This window comes from Piliocolobus tephrosceles, chromosome 2 (genome assembly GCF_002776525.5).
Source record: "Piliocolobus tephrosceles isolate RC106 chromosome 2, ASM277652v3, whole genome shotgun sequence".
NCBI lineage: Eukaryota > Metazoa > Chordata > Mammalia > Primates > Cercopithecidae > Piliocolobus > Piliocolobus tephrosceles.
Window position 1 is genome coordinate 46,292,806 of NC_045435.1, and position 26,432 is coordinate 46,319,237.

Sequence of the window (26,432 nt, forward strand, 5' to 3'; positions counted from 1 at the left end):
GGTGACATTCACCCTGGAGCTAGAGGATGAGTGGGAAGGAGAGAAGCAGGGGGAGGGAGGACACTGCAGACAGGAGAGTACAAACAAAGGCCTCAAGGAGAAAGGAGCTGAAGGAGGATGGCCCCTCAGGCAGGTGCTCAGCCAGTCCTAGCACTGTGGGGGTCTTCTCGGACTGCCCCACTACCCCTACCCCTGGCCTCCAGGGCCCCCTCACTGGGCCCGGACCAACCTGGATGCAGGGGGAGCCGCGGCCCCGCTGCTGGTGGCTGTAGAGTGTGTTCAGCAGCCACTGGAGCTGCCCAGTGCTGGTGTAGTTCTGGCTTGAGATGATTCCAAACACCAGCACCTGGCTGGGGTCTCGGGGTGCCAGCAGGAAGCGCTCCAGCTCCACGTCAGAGACCAGGGGCGCCTTCACCAGGCACCTGCAGCCAGCACGGGCGTCTTCCTTAAGCATGAGCTTCCGCAGCACCAGTGGGCAGTCTGAGGGCGAGGCCGCCCACCTGGTAGGGCTGCGCCCCTCGCGGGCCTTCCCTCTGCAAGGAGGAGCACAGTGCACAGGGGCCCTCAGCAGGTGGTGGAGGTCTGTGGTTCTCAGAGCCCCCTGGCTCCTGACGGTCAAAGGGCCTGCTGCAGGCAGATTTTAGTCTGGGCCCTGGTGCCAACATGCTGCACCACCTTGGACAGATCCCCTAACCTCTCTGGGCCTCTTTCTACGGTGCAAAATGAGAATAACAAGTTACTCCTTCACCCATCCATTTGGTCAAAAAATGCTTTAGTGTCATCCTTAACTCCTTTCTCTCACACCCAACACATCCCATCTAATCTGTCAGCAAGCCTGTCCTCTCTACACGCAAGACAGACCCACAATCTGACCACTTTTCCTGTCCTCTAGCCCCATGGATGTGGTCCAAGTCTCCTTCATTCTTGCCTGGCTGCCTGCAAATGCTTCCTAATGGGTCCTGTGTTTTCTTCCCCGGCCTGTCTTCAGTCTGTTCTCTGACTGAGGGATCCTGTTAAAACCTAGCTCACGTCATGTCACTACTCTCTTCGAAACCCTCCGGTGGCTTTCTACCTTTTACAGAATAAAAGCCGAAGTCCCTGCCATGTGCTTCAAGGCTGCAAGAATCTGTCCCCTGCATTTTGTCTTCCTTACATCTCGTACTCTCCAGGATTCCCGCCTTTGCTCACTGCACTTCAGCCACACTGGCCTCCACTTGTCCTTTGGTCTTGGAGGACAGTGGCCTTTGCTGTTCCTCCATAGAGCCATCTATGTCACTCTCTCAAGGCTCTATCCAAATGTTATTTTCTTTTTTTTTGAGACGGAGTCTCGCTCTGTTGCCCAGGCTGGAGTGCAGTGGCTGGATCTCAGCTCACTGCAAGCTCCGCCTCCCGGATTCACACCATTCACCTGCCTCAGCCTCCCGAGTAGCTGGGGCTACAGGTGCCCGCCACCACGCCTGGCTAATTTTTTGTATTTTTTAGTAGAGACGGGGTTTCACCGTGTTAGCCAGGATGGTCTTGATCTCCTGAACTCGTGATCTGCCCATCTTGGCCTCCCAAAGTGCTGGGATTACAGGCTTGAGCCACCGTGCCCGGCCCAAATGTTACCTTCTTAACAAGATTTTCTGAGTGCCCTGTTTCATTCCTTTTCTCCCAAGACTCTTTCCCTTCCCTGTTTTATTTTTCTTCTTAGCACTGCTTGCTATCTAACATATCTTTTACTTTTAAATTTTATTATTGCACTTCTCTGTCCTACTAGAATGCAAGGTCCATGAGTTCATGAATTTGGTGTGTTTTGTTTAGTGGAATAAAACAGTAGCATTTGAAAAATAGTAAAGATTCAATAGAGATTCAATAAATATTCAAACCAATATTTGTTGGGCCCCTACTATGTGCCAAACACTGTACTGGGTTGTTGTGAGGGTTGTGGTATTTACATGGGAATAAGCACCATCCAAATAGAAAGTGTTGCTGTGATTCTACCTTTGTCAACGTCTATTCCAAGACTGTGGATGCTGATGCTGTAAAATGCTAAACATGACGAAAGGCAGTAGCATGTTTAGCATTTTACAGCATCACAATCTTGGAATAGACATTGTCTTTGTTAATTTTATAACAACTCTGTGCAGTAGGCAGGACAGAAACTCCTGTTGCCATTTACAGATCAGAAAACAGAAGGTTCCCACCAGGTGAATGGGTGCCCAAGTTCATATGGTAATTAAGGGGCAAGGGCTAGGATTAGAAACCAGGACATCCTGAAACAAGAGCAATGCAAGATGAGCATTATTTCTCAGGGGCTATTAATACTGATAAGTACTTGTTGAACAAACTTGTTAAGAATATCTCTTATTCAAGAACCTGCATATCTGGAGCAGAGGAGGGGGTGGGGGAGGCTGGATCTATTAATGATAACTTATCCAGGGATAAGTTCAAAATAATCAAAGGTTTAAATGTGGGGCAATTAAGCCATAACATTTCTACTAGAAAATATAGGGAAATTATTCTATAATTTTAGAGCAGAGAAGGTTTTTTATAATTATGACTATAAAATCCAGAAGTCATAATAGAAAAAGACTGACAAAGTCAACTACATGAAAGAAAAAAGCCTCCAAAATCCCTCTGTGACAAAAAAATACACAGACAAAAAAAACCCCAAAATTATCATAACCAAAGATGAAAGACAAATGACAAACTGAGAAACATATTTGAAACTCCTACCATAGAATAGTGGCCAATGTCTCCACTATGTAAAATACTACAAATCAATTAGAAAAAGTTAATAACCCAATAAAATATGGACAAAGGTAGTGAACAAATAATTCATGGAAAAGAATATAGGTTTTAAAAATTACAAAGGAGGGAGGGCTGGGTGCGGAGGCTCACACCTGTAATCTCGGCACTTTGGGAGGCTGAGGCAGGAGGATCACTTGAGGCCAGGAGTTCCAGACAAGGCTGGGCAACATAGCAAGACATCATCTCTATTAAAAATTAAAAAATTAGCCAGCCATCGTGGCACATGCCTGTGGTCCCAGCTTCTCGGGAGGCTGAGGTGCGAGGAATGCTGGAGCCCAGGAGTTCGAAGTTACAGTGAGCCACGATCACACCACTGCACTCCAGCCTGGCAGACAGAGCAAGACCCTGTCTCTAAAATAAATAAAAATAAAAATTTAAAAATAAACTCATAAAAAGAGGAGAGTGAAGCCACCAAAAATGGTCGTTACTCTAATTTTGGAACTCAGAAACCACATCCGTTGACTAGATCAACAATGAAGCTGGCAAACACTGTCAGAAACAACTTTATCCAGAGTTCTGGAATCTAATGAAAAAACGTGCAACAACCAGAGGAATGCTTAAATAAGAAAGATGCTGCTAAATTTTGGTAGGACAGCATTGTAGCATTTTTAGCTTACTCCCCTACGATCCTTCATAGCCCTGCTCAGTAGCATCCACGGAATGACAGCCCCTGTTCCTGGTGCACCTTGCTAGTACTGGAGGGGACAATATGAACCTTGTTCTCAAGCAATTGTAGTTCTGTGGGCTGGCCTGTCTGGAGGTTCCCTGAGGGATCAGCTCAGAGCTTGACTTTGTTTTATCTGCCTTGCAGCTTTCTCAGGGCTGGAGCAGCCCCTCCAGGGAAGCATCTGTCAGGTGCATTTAAAGAGAAAGATACCAGACACGGCCTCCTGGTGCAGATGAGGCACAGATAGGTAGGCTAAAATGTCTGGGAAGAAAGAGGTTGGGGAAGGAGGTATATGGGAGAATAAGGCTTTGAAAGGCTCACGTGCATACCAGGGAATACAGACACCAGGTTTGGAACCATGTTTTGAAAAGGCCTGAGAACACACTAAGTTTCGTCTCTGGCTGACCACTGGACTTTTTGAAAGTAGAAGGTGAAGGCTAATGCAGATTAGTCTTGATGTGAAGAGCCTGACTAAAAGCACTGAATGAATGCCTCAATACAGAGCCAATCTGCAAAGACTGGACGAGTTTTGTTTTGGTTTTGGCTCCAGATAATCTCTATTAATTCACTAGCTGATCCCTTACCTAACTGAATGGAGACTACACATTACAAATGTCTTTATAAAGATAGTTTGGAAAAGTAACTAAACAACAAACAGCTACAAACTACAACAAGGAGCAACAACAAATCTTAAGGAAAAGGGGAAATTTGATTTCCAGGAATAAATTTCTGGAAATAAATTTCCAGAAATTTAAATAAATTTGATTTAAATTTCTAATATTTAAAACGTTCAGTTTTCAACAACAACCAAAAAAAACCTGAGGTATGCAAAGAAACAAAAAAGTGTGGACCACTCAAAGGAAAAAAATGTACTAGAAACTGTCCCCAAGGAAACCCAGAGACTGGACTTACTAGACAAAGACTTTAAATCAACAGCTTAACTATATATATATATTTTATTATTATACTTTAAGTTCTAGGGTACATGAGCACAATGTGCAGGTTTGTTACATACGTATACATGTGGCATGTTGGTGTGCTGCACCCATTAACTCATCATTTACATTAGGTATTTCTCCTAATGCTATTCCTCCCCCAGCCCTTGATCCCCAAATAGGCCCTGGTGTGTAATGTTCCCCTCCCCATGTCCATGTGCTCTCATTGTTCAACTCCCACTTATGAGTGAGAACATGTAGTGTTTGGTTTTCTGTCCTTGTGATATTTTGCTGAGAATGATGGTTTCTAGCTTCATCCAGGTCCCTGCAAAGGACATGAACTCATCCTTTTTTATGGCTACATAGTATTCCATGGTGTATGTGTGCCACATTTTCTTTATCCAGTCTATTATTGACGGACATTTGGGTTAGTTCCAAGCCTTTGCTATTGTGAGTAGTGCAGCAATAAATACATGTGTGCATGTGTCTTTATAGTAGCATGATTTATAATCCTTTGGGTATATACCCAGTAATCAGATTGCTGGGTCAAAAGTATTTCTAATCCTAGATCGTTGAGGAATTGCCACACTGTCTTCCACAATGGTTGAACTAATTTACAGTCCCACCAATAATGTAAAAGTGTTCATATTTCTCCACATCCTCTCCAGTACCTGTTGTTTCTTGACTTTTTGATGATCACCATTCTAACTGGTGTGAGATGGTATCTCACTGTCATTTTGATTTGCATTTCTCTGATGACCAGTGATGATGAACATTTTTTCATATGTCTGTTGGCTACATAAATGTTTTCTTTTGAGAAGTGTCTGTTCATATCCTTTGCCCACTTTTTGATGGGGTTGTTTGTTTGTTTCTTGTAAATTTGTTTAAGTTCTTTGTAGATTCCAGATATTAGCTCTTTGTCAGATGGATAGATTGCAAAACTTTTCTCCCATTCTGTAGGTTGCCTGCTCACTCTGATGATAGTTTCTTTTGCTGTGCAGAAGTTCTTCAGTTTAATTAGATCTCATTTGTCTATTTTGGCTTTTGTTGCCATTGCTTTTGATGTTTTAGTCATGAAGTCTTTGCCCATGCCTATGTCCTGAATGATATTGCCTAGGTTTTCTTCTAGGGTTTTTATGGTTTCAGGTCTTACATTTAAGTTTTTAATCCATCTTGAGTTAAGTTTTGTATAAGGTGCAAGGAAAAGATCCAGTTTCAGCTTTCTACATATGGCTAGCCAGTTTTTCCAGCACCATTTACTAAATAGGGAATCCTTTCCCCATTACTTGTATTTGTCAGGTTTGTCAAAGATCAGATGGTTGCAGATATGTGTGTTATTTCTGAGGCCTCTGTCCTGTTCCATTGGTCTATATATCTGTTTTGGTACCAGTACCATGCTGTTTTGGTTACTGTAGCCTTGTAGTGTAGTTTGAAGTCAGGTAGTGTGATGCCTCCAGCTTTGTTCTTTTTGCTTAGGATTGTCTTGGCTATGCGGGCTCTTTTTTGGTTCCATATGAAATTTAAAGTAGTTTTTTCCAATTCTGTGAAGAAAGTCATGGTAGCTTGATGGGGATAGCATTGAATCTATAAATTATCTTGGGTAGTATGGCCATTTTCACGATATTGATTCTTCTTATCCATGAGCATGGAATGTTCTTCCATTTGTTTGTGCCCTCTTTTATTTCATTGAGAAGTGGTTTGTAGTTCTCCTTGAAAAGGTCCTTCATATCTCTTGTAAGTTGGATTCCTAGGTATTTTATTCTCTTTGTAGTAATTGTGAATGGGAGTTCACTCATGATTTGGCTCTCTGTTTGTCTGTTCTTGGTGTATAGGAATGCTTGTGATTTTCCCACATTGATTTTGTATCCTGGGACTTTGCTGAAGTTGCTTATCAGCTTAAGGAGATTTTGGGCTGAGATGATGGGGTTTTCTAAATACACAATCACATCATCTGCAGAGACAATTTGACTTCCTTTTTTCCTAACTGAATATCCTTTATTTCCTTCTCTTACCCATCACTCACGGCTTCCCTTGGCTAGGAAAGGGAAAATCCCTTGACCCCTTGTGCTTCCTGGGTGAGGCAACACCCTGCCCTGCTTCAGCTTGCCCTCTGTGGGCTGCACCCACTGTCCAACCAGTCCCAGTGAGGTGAACCATGTAGCTCGGTTGGAAATGCAGAAATCACCCATCCTCTATGTTGATCTCACTGAGAGCTACAGATCAGAGCTGTTTCTATTCAGCCATCTTCAACCACTTGACTATATTTAAAGAGCTAAAGGAAACCATGGGAAAACAACTAAAGGAAACCAGGAGAACAATATCTCACCAAATAGAAAATATCAATACAGAGACAGGAACTACAAAAAGTAATCAGAAATTTTAGAGTTAAAAAGTAAAATAACTAAAATAAAAATTCAATGATAGATCTAAGCAGGCAGAAGAAAGTGTCAGCAAACTTGAAGATAGGATAATTAAGATTATTTAGTTTGAGGAGCAAAAAGAAAAAAGAATGAAGAACAATTAACAGAGCCTAAGATACCTGTGGGACAGCATCAAACATACCCAAGATACATAATGGGAATCCCAGAAGGACAGGAAAGGAGCAGAAAGAATATTTGAAGAAATAATTGCCTAAAACTCTCCAAATTTGATGAAAGACATAAATCTACATATCTAAAAAGCTTAACAAATTCAAAGTGGGACAAATTCAAAGAGATCTACATTGACACACATTATCATAAAATTATCAAAAGACAAAAATCTTGAAAACAACGGGAGAAGCAACTCATCAAGTTCAAGGAATCCTCAATAAGATTAATAGCCAATTACTCATGAGAAATTATGGCTGCTAGAAGGCAGTGGGAGGACATATTTAAAGTGCTGAAAGAGAAACAAAATAAAACCCTTGTCAGCCTATAATTTTTTTTTTTTTTTTTGAGACAGGGTCTCATTCTGTTATCTGGGCTGGAATGCAGTAGCATGATCATAGCTCACTGTAGCCTCAACCTCCAGGGCACAATGATTCTCCCATCTCAGCTTCCTGAGTAGCTAGGATGACAGGCATGTGATACTACTCCTGGCTGTTTTGTAGAGACAGGTTTTTTGTAGAGACAGGTTTTCACCATGTTGCTCAGGCTGGTTTCAAACTCCTGGACTCAAGAGATCTGCCTGCCTAGGCCTCCCAAAGTGCTGGGATTACAGGGATGAGCCACCACACCCAGCTTCAGCCTAGAATTCTATATACAGCAAAGCTATCCTTCAAAAATGAAGGAGAAAGTAAAACATTCCCAGATAAACAGTTTGTTGCTGGTAGGCCTGCACCACAAAACATGCCATTGAGTCCAGGTTGAAATGCAAAGATACTAGATGGTAACTTGAAGCTATATGAAGAAATAAAGAACACTGATAAAGGTAACAACATAGGTAAACATAAAAGAAGTATTGTCATATTTTTCAGTTTGTAACTTTTATGTTTTTTCTGTATTATTTAAAAGACAAATACATAAAACAACAATTGTACATATGTGTTAATGGGCACACAATGCATAAAGATGTTACTTATAACAATGTCAACATAAAGTGGAGAGGTGAGAATGAAGCTGCTGTACAGGAGCAGAGAACTTTGTATGCTACTAAAGCTAAGTTGCTATTAATTCAAACTAGATTGTTACACATTTAAGATGTTACTTATAATCATCAAGGTAACCACCAAGAAAATAACTAAAACACACAGAAAAATAAATGAGAAGGAACTCAAAACCATACAGCAAAAAAATCAATTAAACGTAAAAAATGCAATGATGGAGGAATTGAAAAACAGAAAGATTTCTAGAAAACTAACAGCAAGATGGCAGAAGTCCTTCCTAGTCAGTAATTACTTTAAACATAAATGGATTAAAGTCTTAAACAAAACTCAGATCAGTGGAATGGCAATCCAACTGTAATCCAACTACATGCTCCCTACACGAGATGCATTTTAGATTCAAACATACAACTAAAGTTGCATGCAGTAGCACGTGTCTGCAGTTCCAGCTACTTGGGAGGCTGAGGTGGGAGGCTCTCTTGAGCCCAGGAGTTTGAGGCCAGCCTTGGCAACATAGTGATACCCCATCTCTAAACAAACAAACATACAGCTAAGTTGAAAATGAAAGATTGAAAACAAACATTCCAAGCAAATAATAACCTAAGGGAAAAAAAAAAAAACCAGGAGTTTGGTTATACTAATATCAGACAAAAATAGACGTTAAGTAAAAAATTATTATGGGAGACAAATGAGGGCATTATATATTGAGAGGACAGTTACTCTATCTAGAAATATAACAATTGCAAACATATACACATGTAACAATAGAGTCCCTAAATACATGAAGCAAAACTTGACAGAATTGAAGGAAGAAACAGGCAATTTTATAGTAATAGTTAGATACTTTAACATCCCACTTTTGATAATGGATAGGATAGCTAGACAAAAGACAAATAAGGAAATAGAAAACTTAAAGAACATTATAAACCAACTAGAACTAATGGACACATATAGAACATTTGATCCAAGCACAGCAAAACACACATTCTTCTCTACTGTACATGGAACATTCTTCAGGACAGACTATACACTAGACCACAAAACAAATCTCAATAAATTTTAAAAGACTGACAACATTATAAAATTTCTTCTTTGAGCACAATGATACGAAATTAGAAATCAATAACAGAAAGAAATTTGGAAAATTCACAAATATGTGAAAATTAAGCAACACATTATTAACCAACAAATGGGTCAAAGAAGGAATCTCAAGGGAAATTAGAAAACACTTTAAGGAAATGAAAACAAAAACAATGTACCAAAACTTAAGGGATACACTGAGAGCAGTACTCAGGAATATTTATAGCTGTAAATGCCTACATTAAAAGAGAAGAAAATCTCAAACCAATAATCTAACCTAATCTTAAAGTAGAAAAAGAAGAACAAACTAAACCCAAAGCTGGCAGAGGGAAGAAAATTATAATGATCAGAGTCAGCTGAGGTTAATAAATAAAGAATAGATAAACCATAGAGAGAAACAACAAAACAGATTTTGGTTCTCTGTATAGAGCAGAATAAATATTTAGCTAGACTGACTAAAAGAGAAGAGATGCAAATTACTAAAATAAAAAATCAAAGTGGGTCATTACTACCAACCTTACAGAATTTAAAAATTATAAGAGAAAATTGTGAACAATTGTATGCCAACAAATTAGACAATCTAAAAGAAATGGACAAATTTATAAGACACGCAAATGATCAAAACTAACTCAAGAAGAAATATATAACCTGAATAAGCCTCTAACAAGTAAAAAGATTGAATCAGTAATCAAAAACCTCTCAAGAAAAGCCTGGAACTAGATATTTTCACTTGTGAATTCTACCTAAAATTTAAAGAAGAACTAACACCAAAACTTCTCAAACTCACCTAATAACAAAAGAAACGGAAACCCCAGCATTACCCTGATACCAAAGCCAGACAAAGACACTACAAAAAAGAAAAACAGACAAATATCCCTTATTAATATAGATGTAAAAATTCTTTTTTTTTTTTTTTTTTTTTGAGACGGGGTCTTTTGCTTTGCCCCCCCGCGTGGAGTGCAGTGGCTGGATCTCAGCTCACTGCAAGCTCCGCCTTCCGGATTCACGCCATTCTCCTGCCTCAGCCTCCCGAGTAGCTGGGACTACAGGCGCCTGCCACCACGCCCGGCTAGTTTTTTGTATTTTTTTTAGTAGAGATGGGGTTTCACCGTGTTAGCCAGGATGGTCTCGATCTCCTGACCTCGTGATTCGCCCATCTCGGCCTCCCAAAGTGCTGGGATTACAGACTTGAGCCACCGCGCCCGGCCAGATGTAAAAATTCTCAGCAAAATACCAGCAAACAAAAGTTTGACTAAGATGTCATATTAAAAATTGTTTATAGAATATATAACATATATACATAATATAAAGCCTGCCTTTGTCTTCCTAGCCTCAACATTTTTTTAAAAAGGTCAAATCTGAGATTCCTATGTGATCAATTACTATTCTTGCTGCACTTATGTAAATGACCAGACCAAAACTGCTGAGACTAAACTTATTTTACAAACAAAATTGCCTTACTCTGATTGTTGTTGGTAGAAATTGGGATGACTGAAGAGAAAAATTATGTTTCCAAAGAAAAACTATAATATACCTGTTATTAGAGTGTAGCCCTGTGCATTGTTTTCAAGTTTTTATTATCTACCTGTAGACTAGACGGGATCCTAAATTTGTCTAGTTTTCTTCAATCCAGTTTTCTCTCATTGAATTACTAAGGACAGGAACTGCTCTTTCCTAAAGACCTGTAAACTGAGGCTAGATAATTTGGTGTAAACTTCAAAAGACAAGGTTTATGCTTAATGGGTGGGCCACACAGAGAGTTTAACAAAGCCAGCTGGTGCCATAACCACCATAACCAGGGATATTCAAGCTGCAATATTGCCAACTTCATATTGTAGACAGCTTTTCCCAAGATGCCAAACAAGACTTCATGTCATAATGAGACTCTTACCCCTTGTAATACCTACCTTTTTCACTGAACAGAGTAATGGCTGTAATCAAAATTTCACAGTCAGTAACTGCTATGAGTAACTTGACAGAACCTAACCTAATAAATCCTTTAGGCCACCTAGTCGGTAACTTTGACAACATCCCTAACTTGTTCAAATTGTATTAGAAGTCCCTTTTAGAGTTGCCACCCTTTGCTTTAATTCAGCCCAGTCATAAAATGCTACTCAATGGCTACAACAGTTTTCACCCAGTTCCCAGTTCCCCCATGGTCTTTTGATTTGTTTAGTTAATTGCCCTTAGGCTTGGGCTCTTGGTTCAAAACTGAATTTAGGATACTGTTGCTGGTTGTTTTTTGTATTATGATCTTTAAGCTCTGTTCTTGTTGTCTGTCTAATATTTGTAAAGCCAGTTCTTCAAACAGGATAATGTTAGCTCAACATTTTGAGATGATTGCTTAATGCCCATGGGTTTAAGAAGACAGAACTCAATGAAAAACTCCAGGTAAAACTGCCCAAATACAGTTTTTTTCCTTCCTTATGGCCTGTTTGTTGCTCAATTGTGTCTAGGGTCCTTGACTTTGACTCCATTACCTTCCCCACAATGTGAGACCAGAGACCACTGGAACAGGTCCATCCTGGCACTGAGGGACAACTAGCCTATCTTCAAGATAGTTGATCAGTGATGCTTTCAGAAAAAGATCTTGACCAAGAGGAGGAGATGTGAAAATGGATAATATATGTTGCAGTTATCTTGTCATAACCAATTAAATTAAAGACCATGGGGAAAAACAGTTGGGGCACAAGAGCCTGCTCAGGGATTATATCACAACCCATTTGCTGAAATGACCTCCTATAACCTTAAGACTAAATTTACCTAGTAGCAGCTTAAGTGAACTATGACTCTAAGACTAGTTTTACCTACTGCTATCACTCAGCAATCAGAGTTTGCCAGATCCCCAAAACTTTGCTAGTGCCAAGGAGCTTTTCTTCCAAACAATATGTAACATTTCTCTTTCGAATAAAACCCCCAACCTTCTTTGTTATTGGACATATCAAAGACTGCCTGGTTTGTGTGTATGCCTACAACTGCAATTTTGTTTTCCCAAATGAAAGCTCTTCTTTAGAGGTTTATCTCTATATTTTTATTTGACTTTGACAGTATGATTCCCTTTATGTAAAACATGGAGAATGGGCAAATTCATAGAGACAGAAAGCAGGTTAGTAGTTTCTAGGGAAGGGAGAATGGGAAGTGACTGTTTAATGGGTACAAAGTTTCCTTTTGGGGTGATTTTAAAAAGTTTTGGAATTAAAGAGTGGTGATTGTTGTGTGATGCTGTGAGTATATTAAATTCTGCTGAATTGCACACTTCATTAAATGGTTAAGATGGTCAATTTTATATTATGTGTATGTTGCATGTAACTCATAAAAATTATGTAAAGAAGCTCAACTTCACCTTTAATAATATAAATACAAATTAAAACTATACTAAGGTAACATTTTGCTGATGAGAATGTAAATTGGTATAATCTTGTGATTAATTTGACACTATCTCTTAAAATTATTAATGCACATGACCCTTGGTATAATAATTTCACCTTTAGGAATTTATTTACAGATATAGTGGTACAAATGTGGTATCACAAATGTATATGGTTACTACCTCCATTGCTTGTAATAGAAAAAAGGATTGGGCTAATCACAGAATACCTATACAGCAGGTATTATACAGCAAGAAGAAAAAGAATGACAGTTATTCATGACATATTGTGAAAAAGTAAAGTTCAGAACAGTGTTTTTAATATAATGCTTTTTAAGCTAGCAAAGGGGAAGAAATAAGGTATATTTGCACTTGCTTGCATGGGCATAAGGAAACTCTAGTTGGGTTTTGCCAGTAGCGGCACCCGCAGGAGATCAGAGGGAAGGAGGAGCATAAGGTTGGAGAGCCACTTCCCTAGTTCCCTCCCTGTGGGGTCGTGCACCTCTCAACTGCAGGCCAATGGCTCTGTCAGAAGGTTCTCCCTCACTGCTCTCTCTCTGTTTGGGTTCTGTAATTTGTCCTGCACATCAAATCTATCCTCTTCAGCCTGGCCTCACCAACTGCTCCCCTTCCTGCTCTAACAGGCTAACAGACTTGTCAGTTGCTTCCTTACTTCCCACTAATGTCCCTGAGGATATCTGGAAACATTAACACATGACTACATTTTCATAGCACTCACTCTTATAAAAGCACATTTTCACAACTAAGAAACAGTCTTTGCTATTCACAGGAACCTGGAGAGTACACAGGAAGGAGGAATTACTATCCCAATGATATGGTTTGGCTGTGTCTCCACTGAAATCTCAACTTGAACTGTATCTCCCAGAATTCCCACGTGTTGTGGGAGGAACCCAGTGGGGAGGTAACTGAATCAGGTGGGCTGATCTTTCCCATGCTATTCTCATGATAGTGAATAAATCTCATGAGATCTGATGGGTTTATCAGGGGTTTCTGCTTTTGCTTCTTCCTCGTTTTCTCTTGTCGTCGCCATGTAAGAAGAGTCTTTCACTTCCCACCATGATTCTGAGGCCTCCCCAGCCATGTGGAACTATAAGTCCAATTAAACGTTTTTTCATTCCCAGTTTCGAGTATGTCTTTATTAACAGCGTGAGAACGAACTAATACAGTAAATTGGTACCAGTAGAGTGGGGCATTGCTGAAAAGATACCCAAAAATGTGGAAGCGACTATGGAACTGGGTAACAGGCAAATGTTGAAACAGTTTGAAGGGCTCAGAAGACAGGAAAATGTGGGAAATTTTGGAACTTCCTAGAGACTTGTTGAATGGCTTTGCCCAAAATGTTGACAGCGATACGGACAATAAAATTCAGGCTGAGGTGGTCTCAGATGGAGATGAGGAACTTGCTGGGAACTGGATCAAAGGTGACTCTTGTTATGTTTTAGCAAAGAGACTGGTGGCATTTTGCCCCTGCCCTAGAGATTTGTGGAACTTTGAACTTGAGAGAGATGTTTTAGAGTATCTGGTGGAAGAAATTTCTAAGCAGCAAAGCATTCAAGAGGTAACTTGGGTGTTGTTAAAGGCATTCAGTTTTATAAGGGAAGCAGAGCATAAAGTTTGGAAAATTTGCAGCCTGACTACGTCATAGAAAAGAAAAACCCATTTTCTGGGGAGAAATTCAAGCTGGCTGCAGAAGTTTGCATAAGTATCTAGGAGCCTAATGTTAATTTCCAAGACCATGGGGAAATGTCTCCAGGCCATGTCAGAGAACTTCCTGATAGCCCCTCCTATCAGACCTGCAGGCCCAGGAGGACAAAGTGGTTTTGTGGGCTGGGCCCACGGTCCCCATGCTGTGTGCAGCTTAGGGACTTGGTGTCCTGTGTCCCAGCTGCTCCAGCCGTGGCTGAAAGGGACCAACATATAGCTTGGGCTATGGCTTCAGAGAGTGGAAGCCCCAAGCTTTGGCAGCTTCCACATGGAGTTGAGCATGTGGGTGCACAGAAGTCAAGAACTGAGGTTTGGGAACCTCCGCCTAGATTTCAGAAGATGTATGGAAACGCCTGCATGCCCAGGCAAAAGTTTGAGGCAGGGGCAGGGTCCTCATGGAGAACCTCTGCTAAGGCAGTACAGAAGGGAAATGTGGGGTCAGAGCCCCCACACAAAGTCCCTACTGGGACACTGCCTAGTGGAGCTGTGAGAAGAGGGCCATTGTCTTCCAGGACCCAGAATGGTAGATCCAATGACAGCTTGCACCATGCACCTGGAAAAGCCACTCAACACCAGCCCGTGAGAGGAGCCAGGAGGGAGGCTATATCCTGCAAAGTCACAGGGGCAGAGCTGCCCAAGACCATGGGAACCCACCTCTTGCATCAGCCTGACCTGGATGTGAGACCTGGAGTCAAAGGAGGTCATTTTGGAGCTTTAAAATTTGACTGGCCCACTGGATTTCAGACTCACTTGGGCCCTGTAACCCCTTTGTTTTGGCCAATTTCTCCCATTTGGAATGGCTGTATTTACCCAATACCTGTACCCCCATTGTATCTGGGAAGTAGCTAGCTTGCTTTCGATTTTACAGGCTCATAGGCAGAAGCGACTTGCCTTGTCTCGGATGACATTTTGGACTGGACTTTTGGGTTAATGCTGAAATGAGTTAAGACTTTGGGGGACTGTTGGGAAGGCATGATTAATTTTGAAATGTGAGGACATGAGATTTAGAGGGGCCAGGGGTGGAATTATATGGTTTGGCTGTGTCTCCTCTGAAATCTCAACTTGGATTGTATCTCCCAGAATTCCCACTTGTTGTGGCAGGGACCCAGTGGGGAGGTAATTGAATCACATGGGCTGGTCTTTCCCATGCTATTCTTGTGATAGTGAATAAATCTCATGAGATCTGAGGGGTTTATCAGGGGTTTCCACTGTTGCTCATTTTCTCTTGCTGCCACCATGTAAGAAGAGCCATTAGCCTCCCACCATGATTCGGAGGCCTCTGCAGCCATATGGAGCTGTGAGTCCAATTATACCTTTTTTTGTTCCCAGTTTCAGGTACGTCTTTATCAGCAGCGTGAAAACGAACTAATACAACCAATTTGACAGAAACTGAGATTTTCAAAGTCTCAATGTCTTAGACAAGAAAATCTGCTCCTAAAGAGGCCAATTCTTATAACTTATTCAGGATTTTAGGACTAGGTTCTATGAAGTGAGGAGACTTAGCTCTGAGATTAAAGGAGAAAGGACTCAGAAGCCCACTGACCAATCTTGCAAAAATTCATACCAGTGGTTCTGATTGGATACTGGGGTCTCCCCATCTGGGCCAGTGTCCCCACTCACATACATCCCAATGTACCCTGATGGGCATACATTTGCAATTTGTACACTTATTCTCATCTAACCCCTCCCAAACCTACTTTTCCCTCAGTCTTCCCATCTGAGTCAGTGACGCCATTATTACTCAGTTATTTAAGCCAAAAATCTAAAAGTCCTCCATAAATTTAAAATTCTGTTTTCCCTACTACCATCTTTGACAGCATATCACTAATGTTACTTTCTAGGTTGGTGCAAAAGTAATTGTAGTTTTTGTCATTAAACGTAATGACAATTAGTTTTGCACCAACCTAATCGATTACTAAAATAGTCTTCTAACTAGTTTGCTTCCACTGTTGCTGAGGTAGGAGGCATAAGTCAGAAACAAGACCAAACTGAGGACTAGCTAAAGCAGGGATGAAGTAGAAGCAGCTTTCCATCAGATATGCCCACCAGTGTGCCATGTCAATTTGCCATTGCCGTGGCAAAACCTGGGAGTTACTGCCCCTTTCTATGAAAATGACCTGATGACCCAAAAGTTACTACCTCTATCCTAGAAATTTCTGTGTAACCCACCACTTAATCTATATGTAATTAAAAGCAGGTATAAACATGACTGCAAAACTGCCTTGAGTTACTACTCTCAGTACACTCCCTATGGGGTTTTCCTGATCTGCAGGAGCAGTCACAGAGCTGTTAACACTGCCAGAGCTGTAACACCTCTTTAATAAAGCTGTTTTCTTCCACCACTAGTTTGCGCTTTTAATTCTTTTCTGGGCAAAGCCAAGAATCGCCACAGAACAATCACAGGTGTTTCACTTCTGACAATGGTTGACTTAGGGTATTTTAGACCAAGCCTCCTTCTCAGAAAACACAGGAAGTTCAACACAGTGTATATTTAAAGTATGTCAAAGTGCATTAGAGTCACAAGTCAGTGAGGATTTTCAGGGCTAGGACCTGGAAAAAGAGAGAAACTAAGGAAAGTGAGCATGACATTTAGAACTCTTTTACCCTTCAAGGCAAGTGCTGATTTTGAAAGTAAAGTAAACCTAGGGATGACAGGCAGAGAAGCCAAGCAGAGCTCCTGACATGTTCATGAAGCTGGAGAGAGAAAAACGGGAATTCAGGGCCCACTGAGGTAGAAGACTCTGATAAACAACCCTGGCTTTCAGTTGAGGACCTGAAGAGCTATATGAGGAGTAAAGGTGAAACAAAAATAGACAAGAGCTCACAAAGGCTGAAGCACAGTTTCAATCCTTGTTTGAATGAGAGTCATCTGCCCCCAGCCTATTTCCCTGCTGAAAGCAAAGATAAGTCCTCTCCAGAGGAACATGATATCATCCAGAGTCATAAATTATGTCTACAGTTTTTCATACACAATATCTGGCATATTAAAGAATATTAGATACAAAGTCAAGGACTGGCTGAAAACAATGAGAAACAGACTTATAGAAATGCAGATATTAGAATTATCTGACATAAGCTTTACAGTAGCTATGATTAAAATGTACAATTAAATAAGAAACAAGATGGAGAATTTCAGCAGAGTATATAAAAATGAATCTACTGGAAATTCTAAAACTGAAAAATAGAATACAATCAAGAACTCAAAAGATGAGTTTTATCAGCAGATTAGACACAGTTAAAAAAAAAAAAAAAAAAAAGCATTAGTAAATTGGAAGACAGGTCAGTAGAAAATACCTAGGCTGACCAAAAGGGAAAAAAAGGATGAAATATACAGAACAGAGAACAAGATATACAGACATACTTGGTCTCATTGTGCTCCACTTTACTGCATGTTGCAGATGCTGTATTTTTTTGGAAATTGAGTATTAGTGGCAACCTTGTGTTGAGCAAGTTTATTGGCATCATTTTTCCAATAGCATGTGTTCACTTCATGTCTCTGTGTCACATTTTGGTAATTCCTGCAATATTTCAAAATGTATTATTATTATATCTATTATGGTAATCTGTGTTAAGTGATCTTTGATGTTACTGTTGTAATTGTTTGGGAGCACCAATGAACCATGCCCATATCAGACAGCAAACTTAATTGACAAATATTGTGTGTGTTCTAACTGCTCCACCAACCAGTCATTCCCCTGTTTCTCTCCATCTCCTTGGGCTTCCCTATTCCCTGAGGCATAACAATATTGAAATTAGACCAACTATTATAGTAACTCTACAACGATTTCTAAGAATTCAAGTGAAAAGAAGAGTTGCATGCACCTCACTTTAAATCAAAAGCTAGAAATGATTAACTTTAGTGAGGAAGGCAAGTTGAAAGCTGAGATAGGTTTAAATCTAGGCCTCTTGTGCCAGTCAGCCAAGTTGTGAATGCAAAGAAAAAGTTCATGAAGGAAATTAAAAGTGCTATTCCAATGAATGCACAAATAAGACAGCAAAACAGCCTTATTGCTGATATGGAGAAAGTTTTAGTGGTCTGCATAGAAGAGCAAATCAGCTATAATATTCTTATTAGCCAGTGCCTAATCTGGACCAAGGCCCAAGCTCTCTTTAGTTCTATGAAGGCTGAGAGAGGTGAGGAAACCACAAAGGAAAAATTGTAAGCTACCAGAGGTTATTCATGAGATTTAAGGAATGAAGCCATCTCCATAACACAAAAGTACAAGGTGAAGCAGCAGGTGCTGATTAAGAAGCTACAGCAAGTTATACAGAAGATCTAGATAAGATCATTGATGAAGGTGACTATACTAAACAACAGATTATAAATGTATATGAAACAGCCTTCTACTAGAAGAAGATGCCACCTAGGACATACATAGCTAGACAGAAGTCAAGGTCTGGCTTCAAAAAGCTTCAAAGGACAGGCTCTCTTTTTATTAGAGGCTAAGGCAACTGGTGATTTTAGGCTAAAGCCAATGCTCATTTACCATTCTGAAAACCCTAGAGCCCTTAAGAATGAGGCTAAATTTATTCTGCCTGTGCTATATAAATGGAACAATGAAGCCTGGATGAGAGCAATCTATTCACAGAATAGTATACTGAATATTTTAAGCCTACTGTTGAGACCTACTGCTCGGAAAAAAAGATTCCTTTCAAAATAATACTGCTCATTGACAATGCACCTGGCCACCCTAGAGTTCTGATGGAGATGTACAAGATTATTATTTTTATGCCTACTAATATAGCATCCATCTTGCAGCCCACAGATCAAGGAGTAGACTTTCCAGTCTTGTTACTTAAGAAATACATTTTATAAAGCTATAGATGCTGTAGGTAGTGATTCCTCTGAAGGATCCAGGCAAAGTAAATTGAAAACTTTTGGAAAAGGATTCACCATTCTCGATGCCATTAAGAATATCTGTGAGCCAGCCACAGAGGCTCATGCCTGTAATTCTAGCACTCTGGGAGGCCAAGGAAGATGGATCACCTGAGGTCAGGAGTTTGAGACTAGTCTGGCCAACATGGTGAAACCCTGTCTCTACTGAAAATACAAAAATTGGCTGGGCGCGATGGCTCACACCTGTAATCCTGGCACTTTGGGAGGCCAAGGTGGGTGGATCACCTGAGGTTGGGAGTTCAAGACCAGCCTGACTAACATGGAGAAACCCTATTTCTACTAAAACAAAAATACAAAAAAATTAGCCAGGCGTGATGGCACATGCCTGTAATCCCAGCTACTTAGGAGGCTGAGGCAGGAGAATGTCTTGAACCTAGGAGCCAGCAGTTGCAATGAGCCAAGATCGTGCCATTGCACTCCAGCCTGGGTGACAAGAGAGAAACTCCGTATAAAAAAAGAAAAAAGAGGCCGGGCGCGGTGGCTCAAGCCTGTAATCCCAGCACTTTGGGAGGCCGAGACGGGCGGATCACGAGGTCAGGAGATCGAGACCATCCTAACATCCGTGGCTAACACGGTGAAACCCCGTCTCTACTAAAAAATGCAAAAATCTAGCCGGGCGAGGTGGCGGGCGCCTGTAGTCCCAGCTACTCCGGAGGCTGAGGCAGGAGAATGGCATAAACCCAGGAGGTGGAGCTTGCAGTGAGCTGAGATCCGGCCACTGCATTCCAGCTCCAGAAACAGAGCGAGACTCCGTCTCAAAAAAAAAAAAAAAAAAAAAAAAAAGAAAAAAAGAAAAAAGAAAAAAACAGCCAGGTGCGGTGGCTCATGCCTGTAATCCCAGCACTTTGGGAGGCCAAGGCGGGCAGATCATGAGATCAGGAGATCGAGACCATCCTGGCTAACACAGTGAAATCCCATCTCTACTAAAAAAACACAAAAAATTAGCTGGGTGTGGTGGCGGGCACCTGTAGTACCAGCTACTGGGGAGGCTGAGGCTGCAGAATGGCATGAACCTGGGAGGCGGAGCTTGCAATAAGCAGAGATCGTGCCACTGCACTCCAGCCTGGGCAACAGAATGAGACTCCATCTCAAAAAAAAAAAAAAAAAAAAAAAGTTAGCTGGGCATGGTGGCAGGTGCCTGTAATCCCAGCTGTTCAGGAGGTTGAGGCAGGAGAATTGCTTGAACCCAGGGGGCAGAGGTTGCAGTGAGCCAAGATCACACCACTGCATTCCAGCCTGGGTGACAGAGTGAGACTCTCTCTCAAAAAAAAAGAATATTTGTGATTCATGGGAGGTCAAAACGTCAACATTAACAGGAATTTGGAAGAAACTGACTCCAACCTTCATGGATGACTCTGAGGAGTTCATGACTCCAGTGGAGAAAGTAACTGGAAACGTGGCAGAAATAGCGACAGAGCTAGAATTAGAAGTGGAGGCGGAAGATGTGACTGAATTGCTGCAATCTCATGAATAAACTTAAAGGGATGAAAAGTTGCTTCTCATGGATAAGCAAAGAAAGTGGTTTGTTGAGATAGAATCTACTCCTGGTGAAGATGCCATGAACACTGATGAAATAACAAAATATTTAGAATATTACATAAACTTAGTTGATAAAACAGCAGCAGAGTTTGAGAGGACTGACTCCAATTTTGAAAAAGTTCCACGGACAAAATTCTATCAAACAGCATTAAATGCTACAGAGAAATCTTTTGTGAAAGGAAAAATTAATTAACGCAGCAAACGTTTTTGCTGTCTTCTTTTAAGAAATTACCATAGCCACTCTAACCTTCAGCAACCACCACCCTGATCAGTCAGCCTCAAGGCAACAACACCCTCCACCAGCAAAAAGATTAGGACTTGCTGAAGTCTCAGATGTGCATTAGCATATCTTCAGCAATAAAATATTTTAAAATTATGGTATGTACATTGTGTTTTCAGAGGTAATGCTATTGCACACTTAATATACTATGGTATACTGTAAACATAGCTTTTATATGTACTGAAAAACCAAACAATTTGTGTGATTTGCTTTATTGTAGTGGTCTGGAACTAAACCCACAATATTTCCAAGGTATGCTTGTACATGAAACTTAGTAAAAAGCTCTACTTGGAGTCCTAGATGGAGAGAAAAGAAAGAGAAAGTGTGGAAAGGTGAGGAAGGAGGTAAAGAAGGAGGAAGCAAGGGGGAAAAAGAGAAAAAGGGGAGGAGAAAAAGAGAAAGGAGGAGAAATATTTAATGAAATAATGGCTGGGAATTTTTTCTAAATAATGAAAGCATCATATCAAGAAGTTCTACAAACAGGGTAAGTACAATGAAAATCACATTCAGGCACATCGTAGAAAATCCTTTAAAGAAACATCACTAACTAAAGGTGAGAGAAAAGATAGAGAAAAATAGATGCAGTACTTTCAAAGAGCAACAATAAGACCAACAGCTAAATCTTTAATAAAATGGTAGAAGCCAGAAAACAGCAGAAAGACATCTTCAAAGTGCTAAAAGAAAGTAATTGCCAATCATAGGAACATAGAAAATACCATTGAAAATGTAGGTAACGGGCCAGGCGCAGTGGCTCACACCTGCAATCCCAACACTTTGGGAGGCTGAGGCAGGTGGATCACTTGAGGTCAGGAGTTTCAGACCAGCCTGAGCAACATGGTAAAACTCCATGTCTACTAAAAATATGAAAATTAGCTGGGCACGGTGGCACATGCCTGTAGTCCCAGCTATTCAGGAGACTGAGGCACGAGAATCGCTTGAACCTGGGAAGAGGAGGTTGCAGTGAGCCGAGATCATGCCACTGCGTTCCAGCCTGGGTGACAAAGTGAGACTCCGTCTCAGAAAAAAAAAAAAAATGGCCGGGTGCGGTGGCTCATGCCTGTAATCCTAGCACTTTGGGAGGCCAAGGCAGGTGGATCACTTGAGGTCAGGAGTTCAAGACTAGCCTGGCCAACATGGTGAAACCTCATCTCTACTAAAAATACAAAAATTAGCCAGGCATGGTGGCACATGCCTGTAATCCCAGCTACCCAGAAGGCTGAGGCAGGAGAATCGCTTGAACCCAGGAAGCAGAGGTTGCAGTGAGCCGAGATTGTGCCACTGCACTCCAGCCTGGGCAACAGAGCAAGACTCTGTCTCAAAAAAAAAAAAAAAAAAAAAGTGCAACAAAAACATATTCAACCAAAAACCAAAAAATTCCAGCATACTTTAAGGAGAATTTGAAGACAGCTATTCAGACAGAAGGAAAATGATCCCAAATGGAAGCATGAAGAAAAAAGAAAAGAAGGCACAAATGTCTAATATTAGTTAATGTGAAAAGGAGTATCATCACAGATCTTACAGTCATTTAAAATATCACAAGAGAATGTTTTGAAAAACTTTATTTCAACATATTTAAACATTTGGATGAAGGTTCCCAGAAAAAGCCAACTTACCAAAATCAGCATAAAAAGAAATTTAAAATCTGAATAGTCTTATGTGTAAAATAAAGAACAATGAAAAGAGTAAATATGTGGGCAAATCTAAATATAAACTGTATAAATATGTTAATAATAGGCCAGGTGCGGTGGCTCACGCCTGTAATCCCAGCACTTTGGGAGGCCGAGGCAGATGGATCACTTGAGGTCAGGAGTTCAAGACCAGCCTGGCTAACGTGGTGAAATCCCATCTCTACTAAAAATACAAAAAATTAGCCGGGCATGGTAGTGGGCATCTGTAATCCCAGCTACTTGGGAGGCTGAAGCAGGAGAATCGTTTGAACCCAGGAGGTGGAGGCTGCAGTGAGCTGTGATCATACCACTGCACTCCAGCCTGGGTGACAGAGTGAGACTTCGTCTCAAAAAAAAAAAAAAAAAAAAAACTCATAATAGTGTCTCATGGGATGGTTTATAACATATATATAGAATTAAAACATATGACAATAGTGCAAAATAAGGGGTAAATGGACAAAGTATTCTAAGATCATTGCATTGTCTACAATGTGGTAAAAATGCTAGATTATATCATACTTTAGTAATTAATCATGGATTTGTGTTATAGTCTCTCGAGTAAGCACTAAAGAAATACTAAAGTAATGTTTAAAATTTTAAATAATAGATGGAGAAACTTAGAATAAAAAAACAAAAAAAAACTTTCATTAATACACAATCAGGCATAAAAGAAAAGAATAAAGAATACAGAGCAAGTGAGTCATACAGCAAACAAACAGTAAGGTGGTACAAATATTTAAGTAATTATATTAATGTAAAAATATTAGCCCAAATATTTAAGTAACTATATTAATATAAAAAAGATTAAATACTCTAATTAAAAGACAAAGATTAAAAGACTGAATTTAATTAAAAAACAAGAAATAAATAATTATTTCAAGAGACAGACCTTAAAATAAAGGAGCAGAAAGGGTGAAAGTAAAAAATTATAAAACAAAAAAAGGATATATTATGAAAAACAACAAAAAAGAAAATTCATGCAATTATACTAACACTAGAGAATATAGGATGTAATACACAAAACATTTCTAGAGATAAAGAGAGTTCTTTATACAATGAAAAATTCATAATGTTTACAATTCTAAGTTTGCATTTGTCTAACAACATAGTTTCAAAATACATACAGCAAAAATTGACAGAAATGAAAGGAGAAATAGAGAGCTCCAAAATTATTGTGAAAGATATTAACACACTTCTATCAGTAAATGATACAAATAAGAAAGTATTTATAAGTATATATAAGATTTAAGCAATATGATTAATAAATTAAATTAATAGGCCAGGTGCAGTGGCTCATGCCTGTAATCCCACCACTTTGGGAGGCCGAGCCGAGCAGATCACGAGGTCAGGAGATCGAGACCATTCTGGCTAACACGGTAAAACCCCATCTCTACTAAAAATACAAAAAATTAGCTGGGTGTGGCGGCGGGCGCCTATAGTCCCAGCTACCCGGGAGGCTGAGGCAGGACAACGGCGTGAACCTGGGAGGCGGAGCTTGCGGTGAACTGAGATCATACCACTGCACTCAAGCCTGGGCGACAGAGACTCCATCTCAAAAAAAAAAAAAAAAAAAAAAAAATTAAATAAATTTGACCTGACATTTATAAAATGCTGTATCAAAAAACTGCAGAATATGCATCATTTTAGCTCTGCATGAAACATTTACCAAAATTGACTATGTGCTGGGCCATAAAACAAGTCTAAGCAAATTTCAGAGGATTGAAATTATGCAGTTATTTTCTCTGACCACACACAATTTAATGTTAAAAAGAAAAAATGATAACTAGACAATCCCCAAATGGTATAATTATGTTACACACTCTAAATATCCAATGGGACAAGAAAGAAATAAGAATGAAAAATTACAAAATATTTTGAGCTTAATAATTACCATATGGCATATCAAACCTTGTGGGATGCAGCTATAACTGGACTTTGAGGGAAATTTATAATATTATATGTATATATTCAAAAAAGATAAAGAAAAAGTCCAATTATCTAAGCATCCACCTCACGAAGTCAGAAAAAGAATATAAAATTAAACCCAAAGAAAGTAGACAGAAGGAAATAATAAAGATGAGAGTAACAGTTAATGAAATAATAAGACAAATGTATGAGAAGATCAACACAATTAAAATGTGCTTCTTTGGAAACACTAATAAATCAATAAATCCTGGGACTAATCAATGAGAAAAGAAAAATGGCAAAAATAATTAACAATAGTATTGTAAAAGAGGGTATCACTAGAGATCACCATAGTCATTTAAAATATTGCAAGAGGATCTTTTAAAAACTTCAACATAGGCCGAGCATGGCGGCTCATGCCTGTAATCCCAGCACTTTGGGAGGCCAAGGCAGGCGGATCATGAAGTCAGGAGATCAAGACCATCCTGGTCAACATGGTGAAACCCTGTCTCTACTAAAATACAAAAATTAGCTGGGTGTGGTGCTGCGTGCCTGTAATCCCAGCTACTTGGGGGGCTGAGGCAAGAGAATTGCTTGAACCCAGGAGGCAGAGGTTGCCCTGAGCCAAGATGGCGCCATTGCACTCCAGCCTGGCGAGAGAGCGAGACTCCGTCTTAAAAAAAAAAAAAAAAAATTCAACATATTTAAACATTTAGATAAAACGGTAAATTCCTAGAAAAATCCAACTTATCATAATAAACACAAAAAGAAATCTGAATAGTCCTATATCTACTAAAAATAAAAATTTTAATTAAAAACTTCCACTGAAAGAAAATCCCAGGAAGAGGTGACTTCCCTGGCAAATTCTATCAAATATTTAGGGAAGAAATAATCCATATGTACATAAAGTCCACTAGATAATAGATAAAGAAGAAATACTTCTGACCATAACATGACAAGAAAGGAAAAATTAGTGACCAGTCTGCCTTGTAAGCACAGATGCAAAAACTCCTAAAGTAGTAGCAAATCAAATCTAGAAATACATAAAAAGGAAATATATCATAACCAAGTTGAGTTTATGTCAGGAATATAAGATTGGTTGAATATCTGAAATATACCCATATTAATATCAACATAATTCACCACAATAATAGAATAAAGGAGGAAAATTATATGCTTGTCTCAATGGACAAAAACATTACAAGAAAGGAAAACTACAGACCAATAACCATTGTAAGTATAGATGAAAAATTCTTCAACAAGATACTAGCAAATTGAATCCAGCAATACAGAAAAAGCATAATACATTATGATCAAGTGGAGTTTATCCCAGGAATGCAAGACTGGTTCAACATTTGAAATCAAAGTAATTCACCATATTAACAAAACAAGAGTCTAGAAAGAGACCCAAAGGTGCAAAGATAATTTAATGGAGAAATTTATCTTTAAGAAAAAAACTGTTGGAACAACTGACTATCCATACGTAAAACAAACAAACTTCAATTCATACTTCATACCTTATATAAAAATTAACTCAAAATGGATCATAGACCTAAAACATAAACTATAATAAGCTTTTAGAAGAAAACATAGGAGAAATTTTTGTGACATTGGGTTAGGCCAGGAATTCTCAATCTTGGCACTATCGACATTGTGAATGTCATAATTCTTTGTTATGTGGAGCTGTTTTGTGTATTGCTGGATGTTTAGCAGCATCTCTGTCCTCAATTCACTAGATGGCGTAGCGCCCCCTTCCTAGTCATGACAATAAAAAATGTTTCCAAACATTGTCAAATGTCCCCCATGGGGCAAACTCATCTCTGGTTGAGAAACACTGGGTTAAACAAGGGTTTTTAGACATGACAACAAATCACAATCCAGAAAAGAAAAAACCCATTTCAATCAGACTTCATCCAAATACATTTTACTCTGCAATTACACTGTTAAGAAAATAAAAGATTTGGCTGGGCGCGGTGGCTCAAGCCTGTAATCCC

General features: G+C 39.7%; 1 protein-coding gene across 2 annotated transcripts in view; it reads right to left on the reverse strand.

Annotated features, from left to right (window-relative positions):
• C2H3orf20 (chromosome 2 C3orf20 homolog) overlaps positions 1–26,432 on the reverse strand; it is a 93,316-nt gene that overhangs the window by 14,847 nt on the left and 52,037 nt on the right. For both annotated transcript variants that reach the window (XM_023216164.2, XM_023216174.3), the window contains one exon: positions 230–533. In XM_023216164.2, the coding sequence (XP_023071932.2) occupies positions 230–533 (304 nt within the window). The remainder of the gene's footprint in view (positions 1–229; positions 534–26,432) is intronic.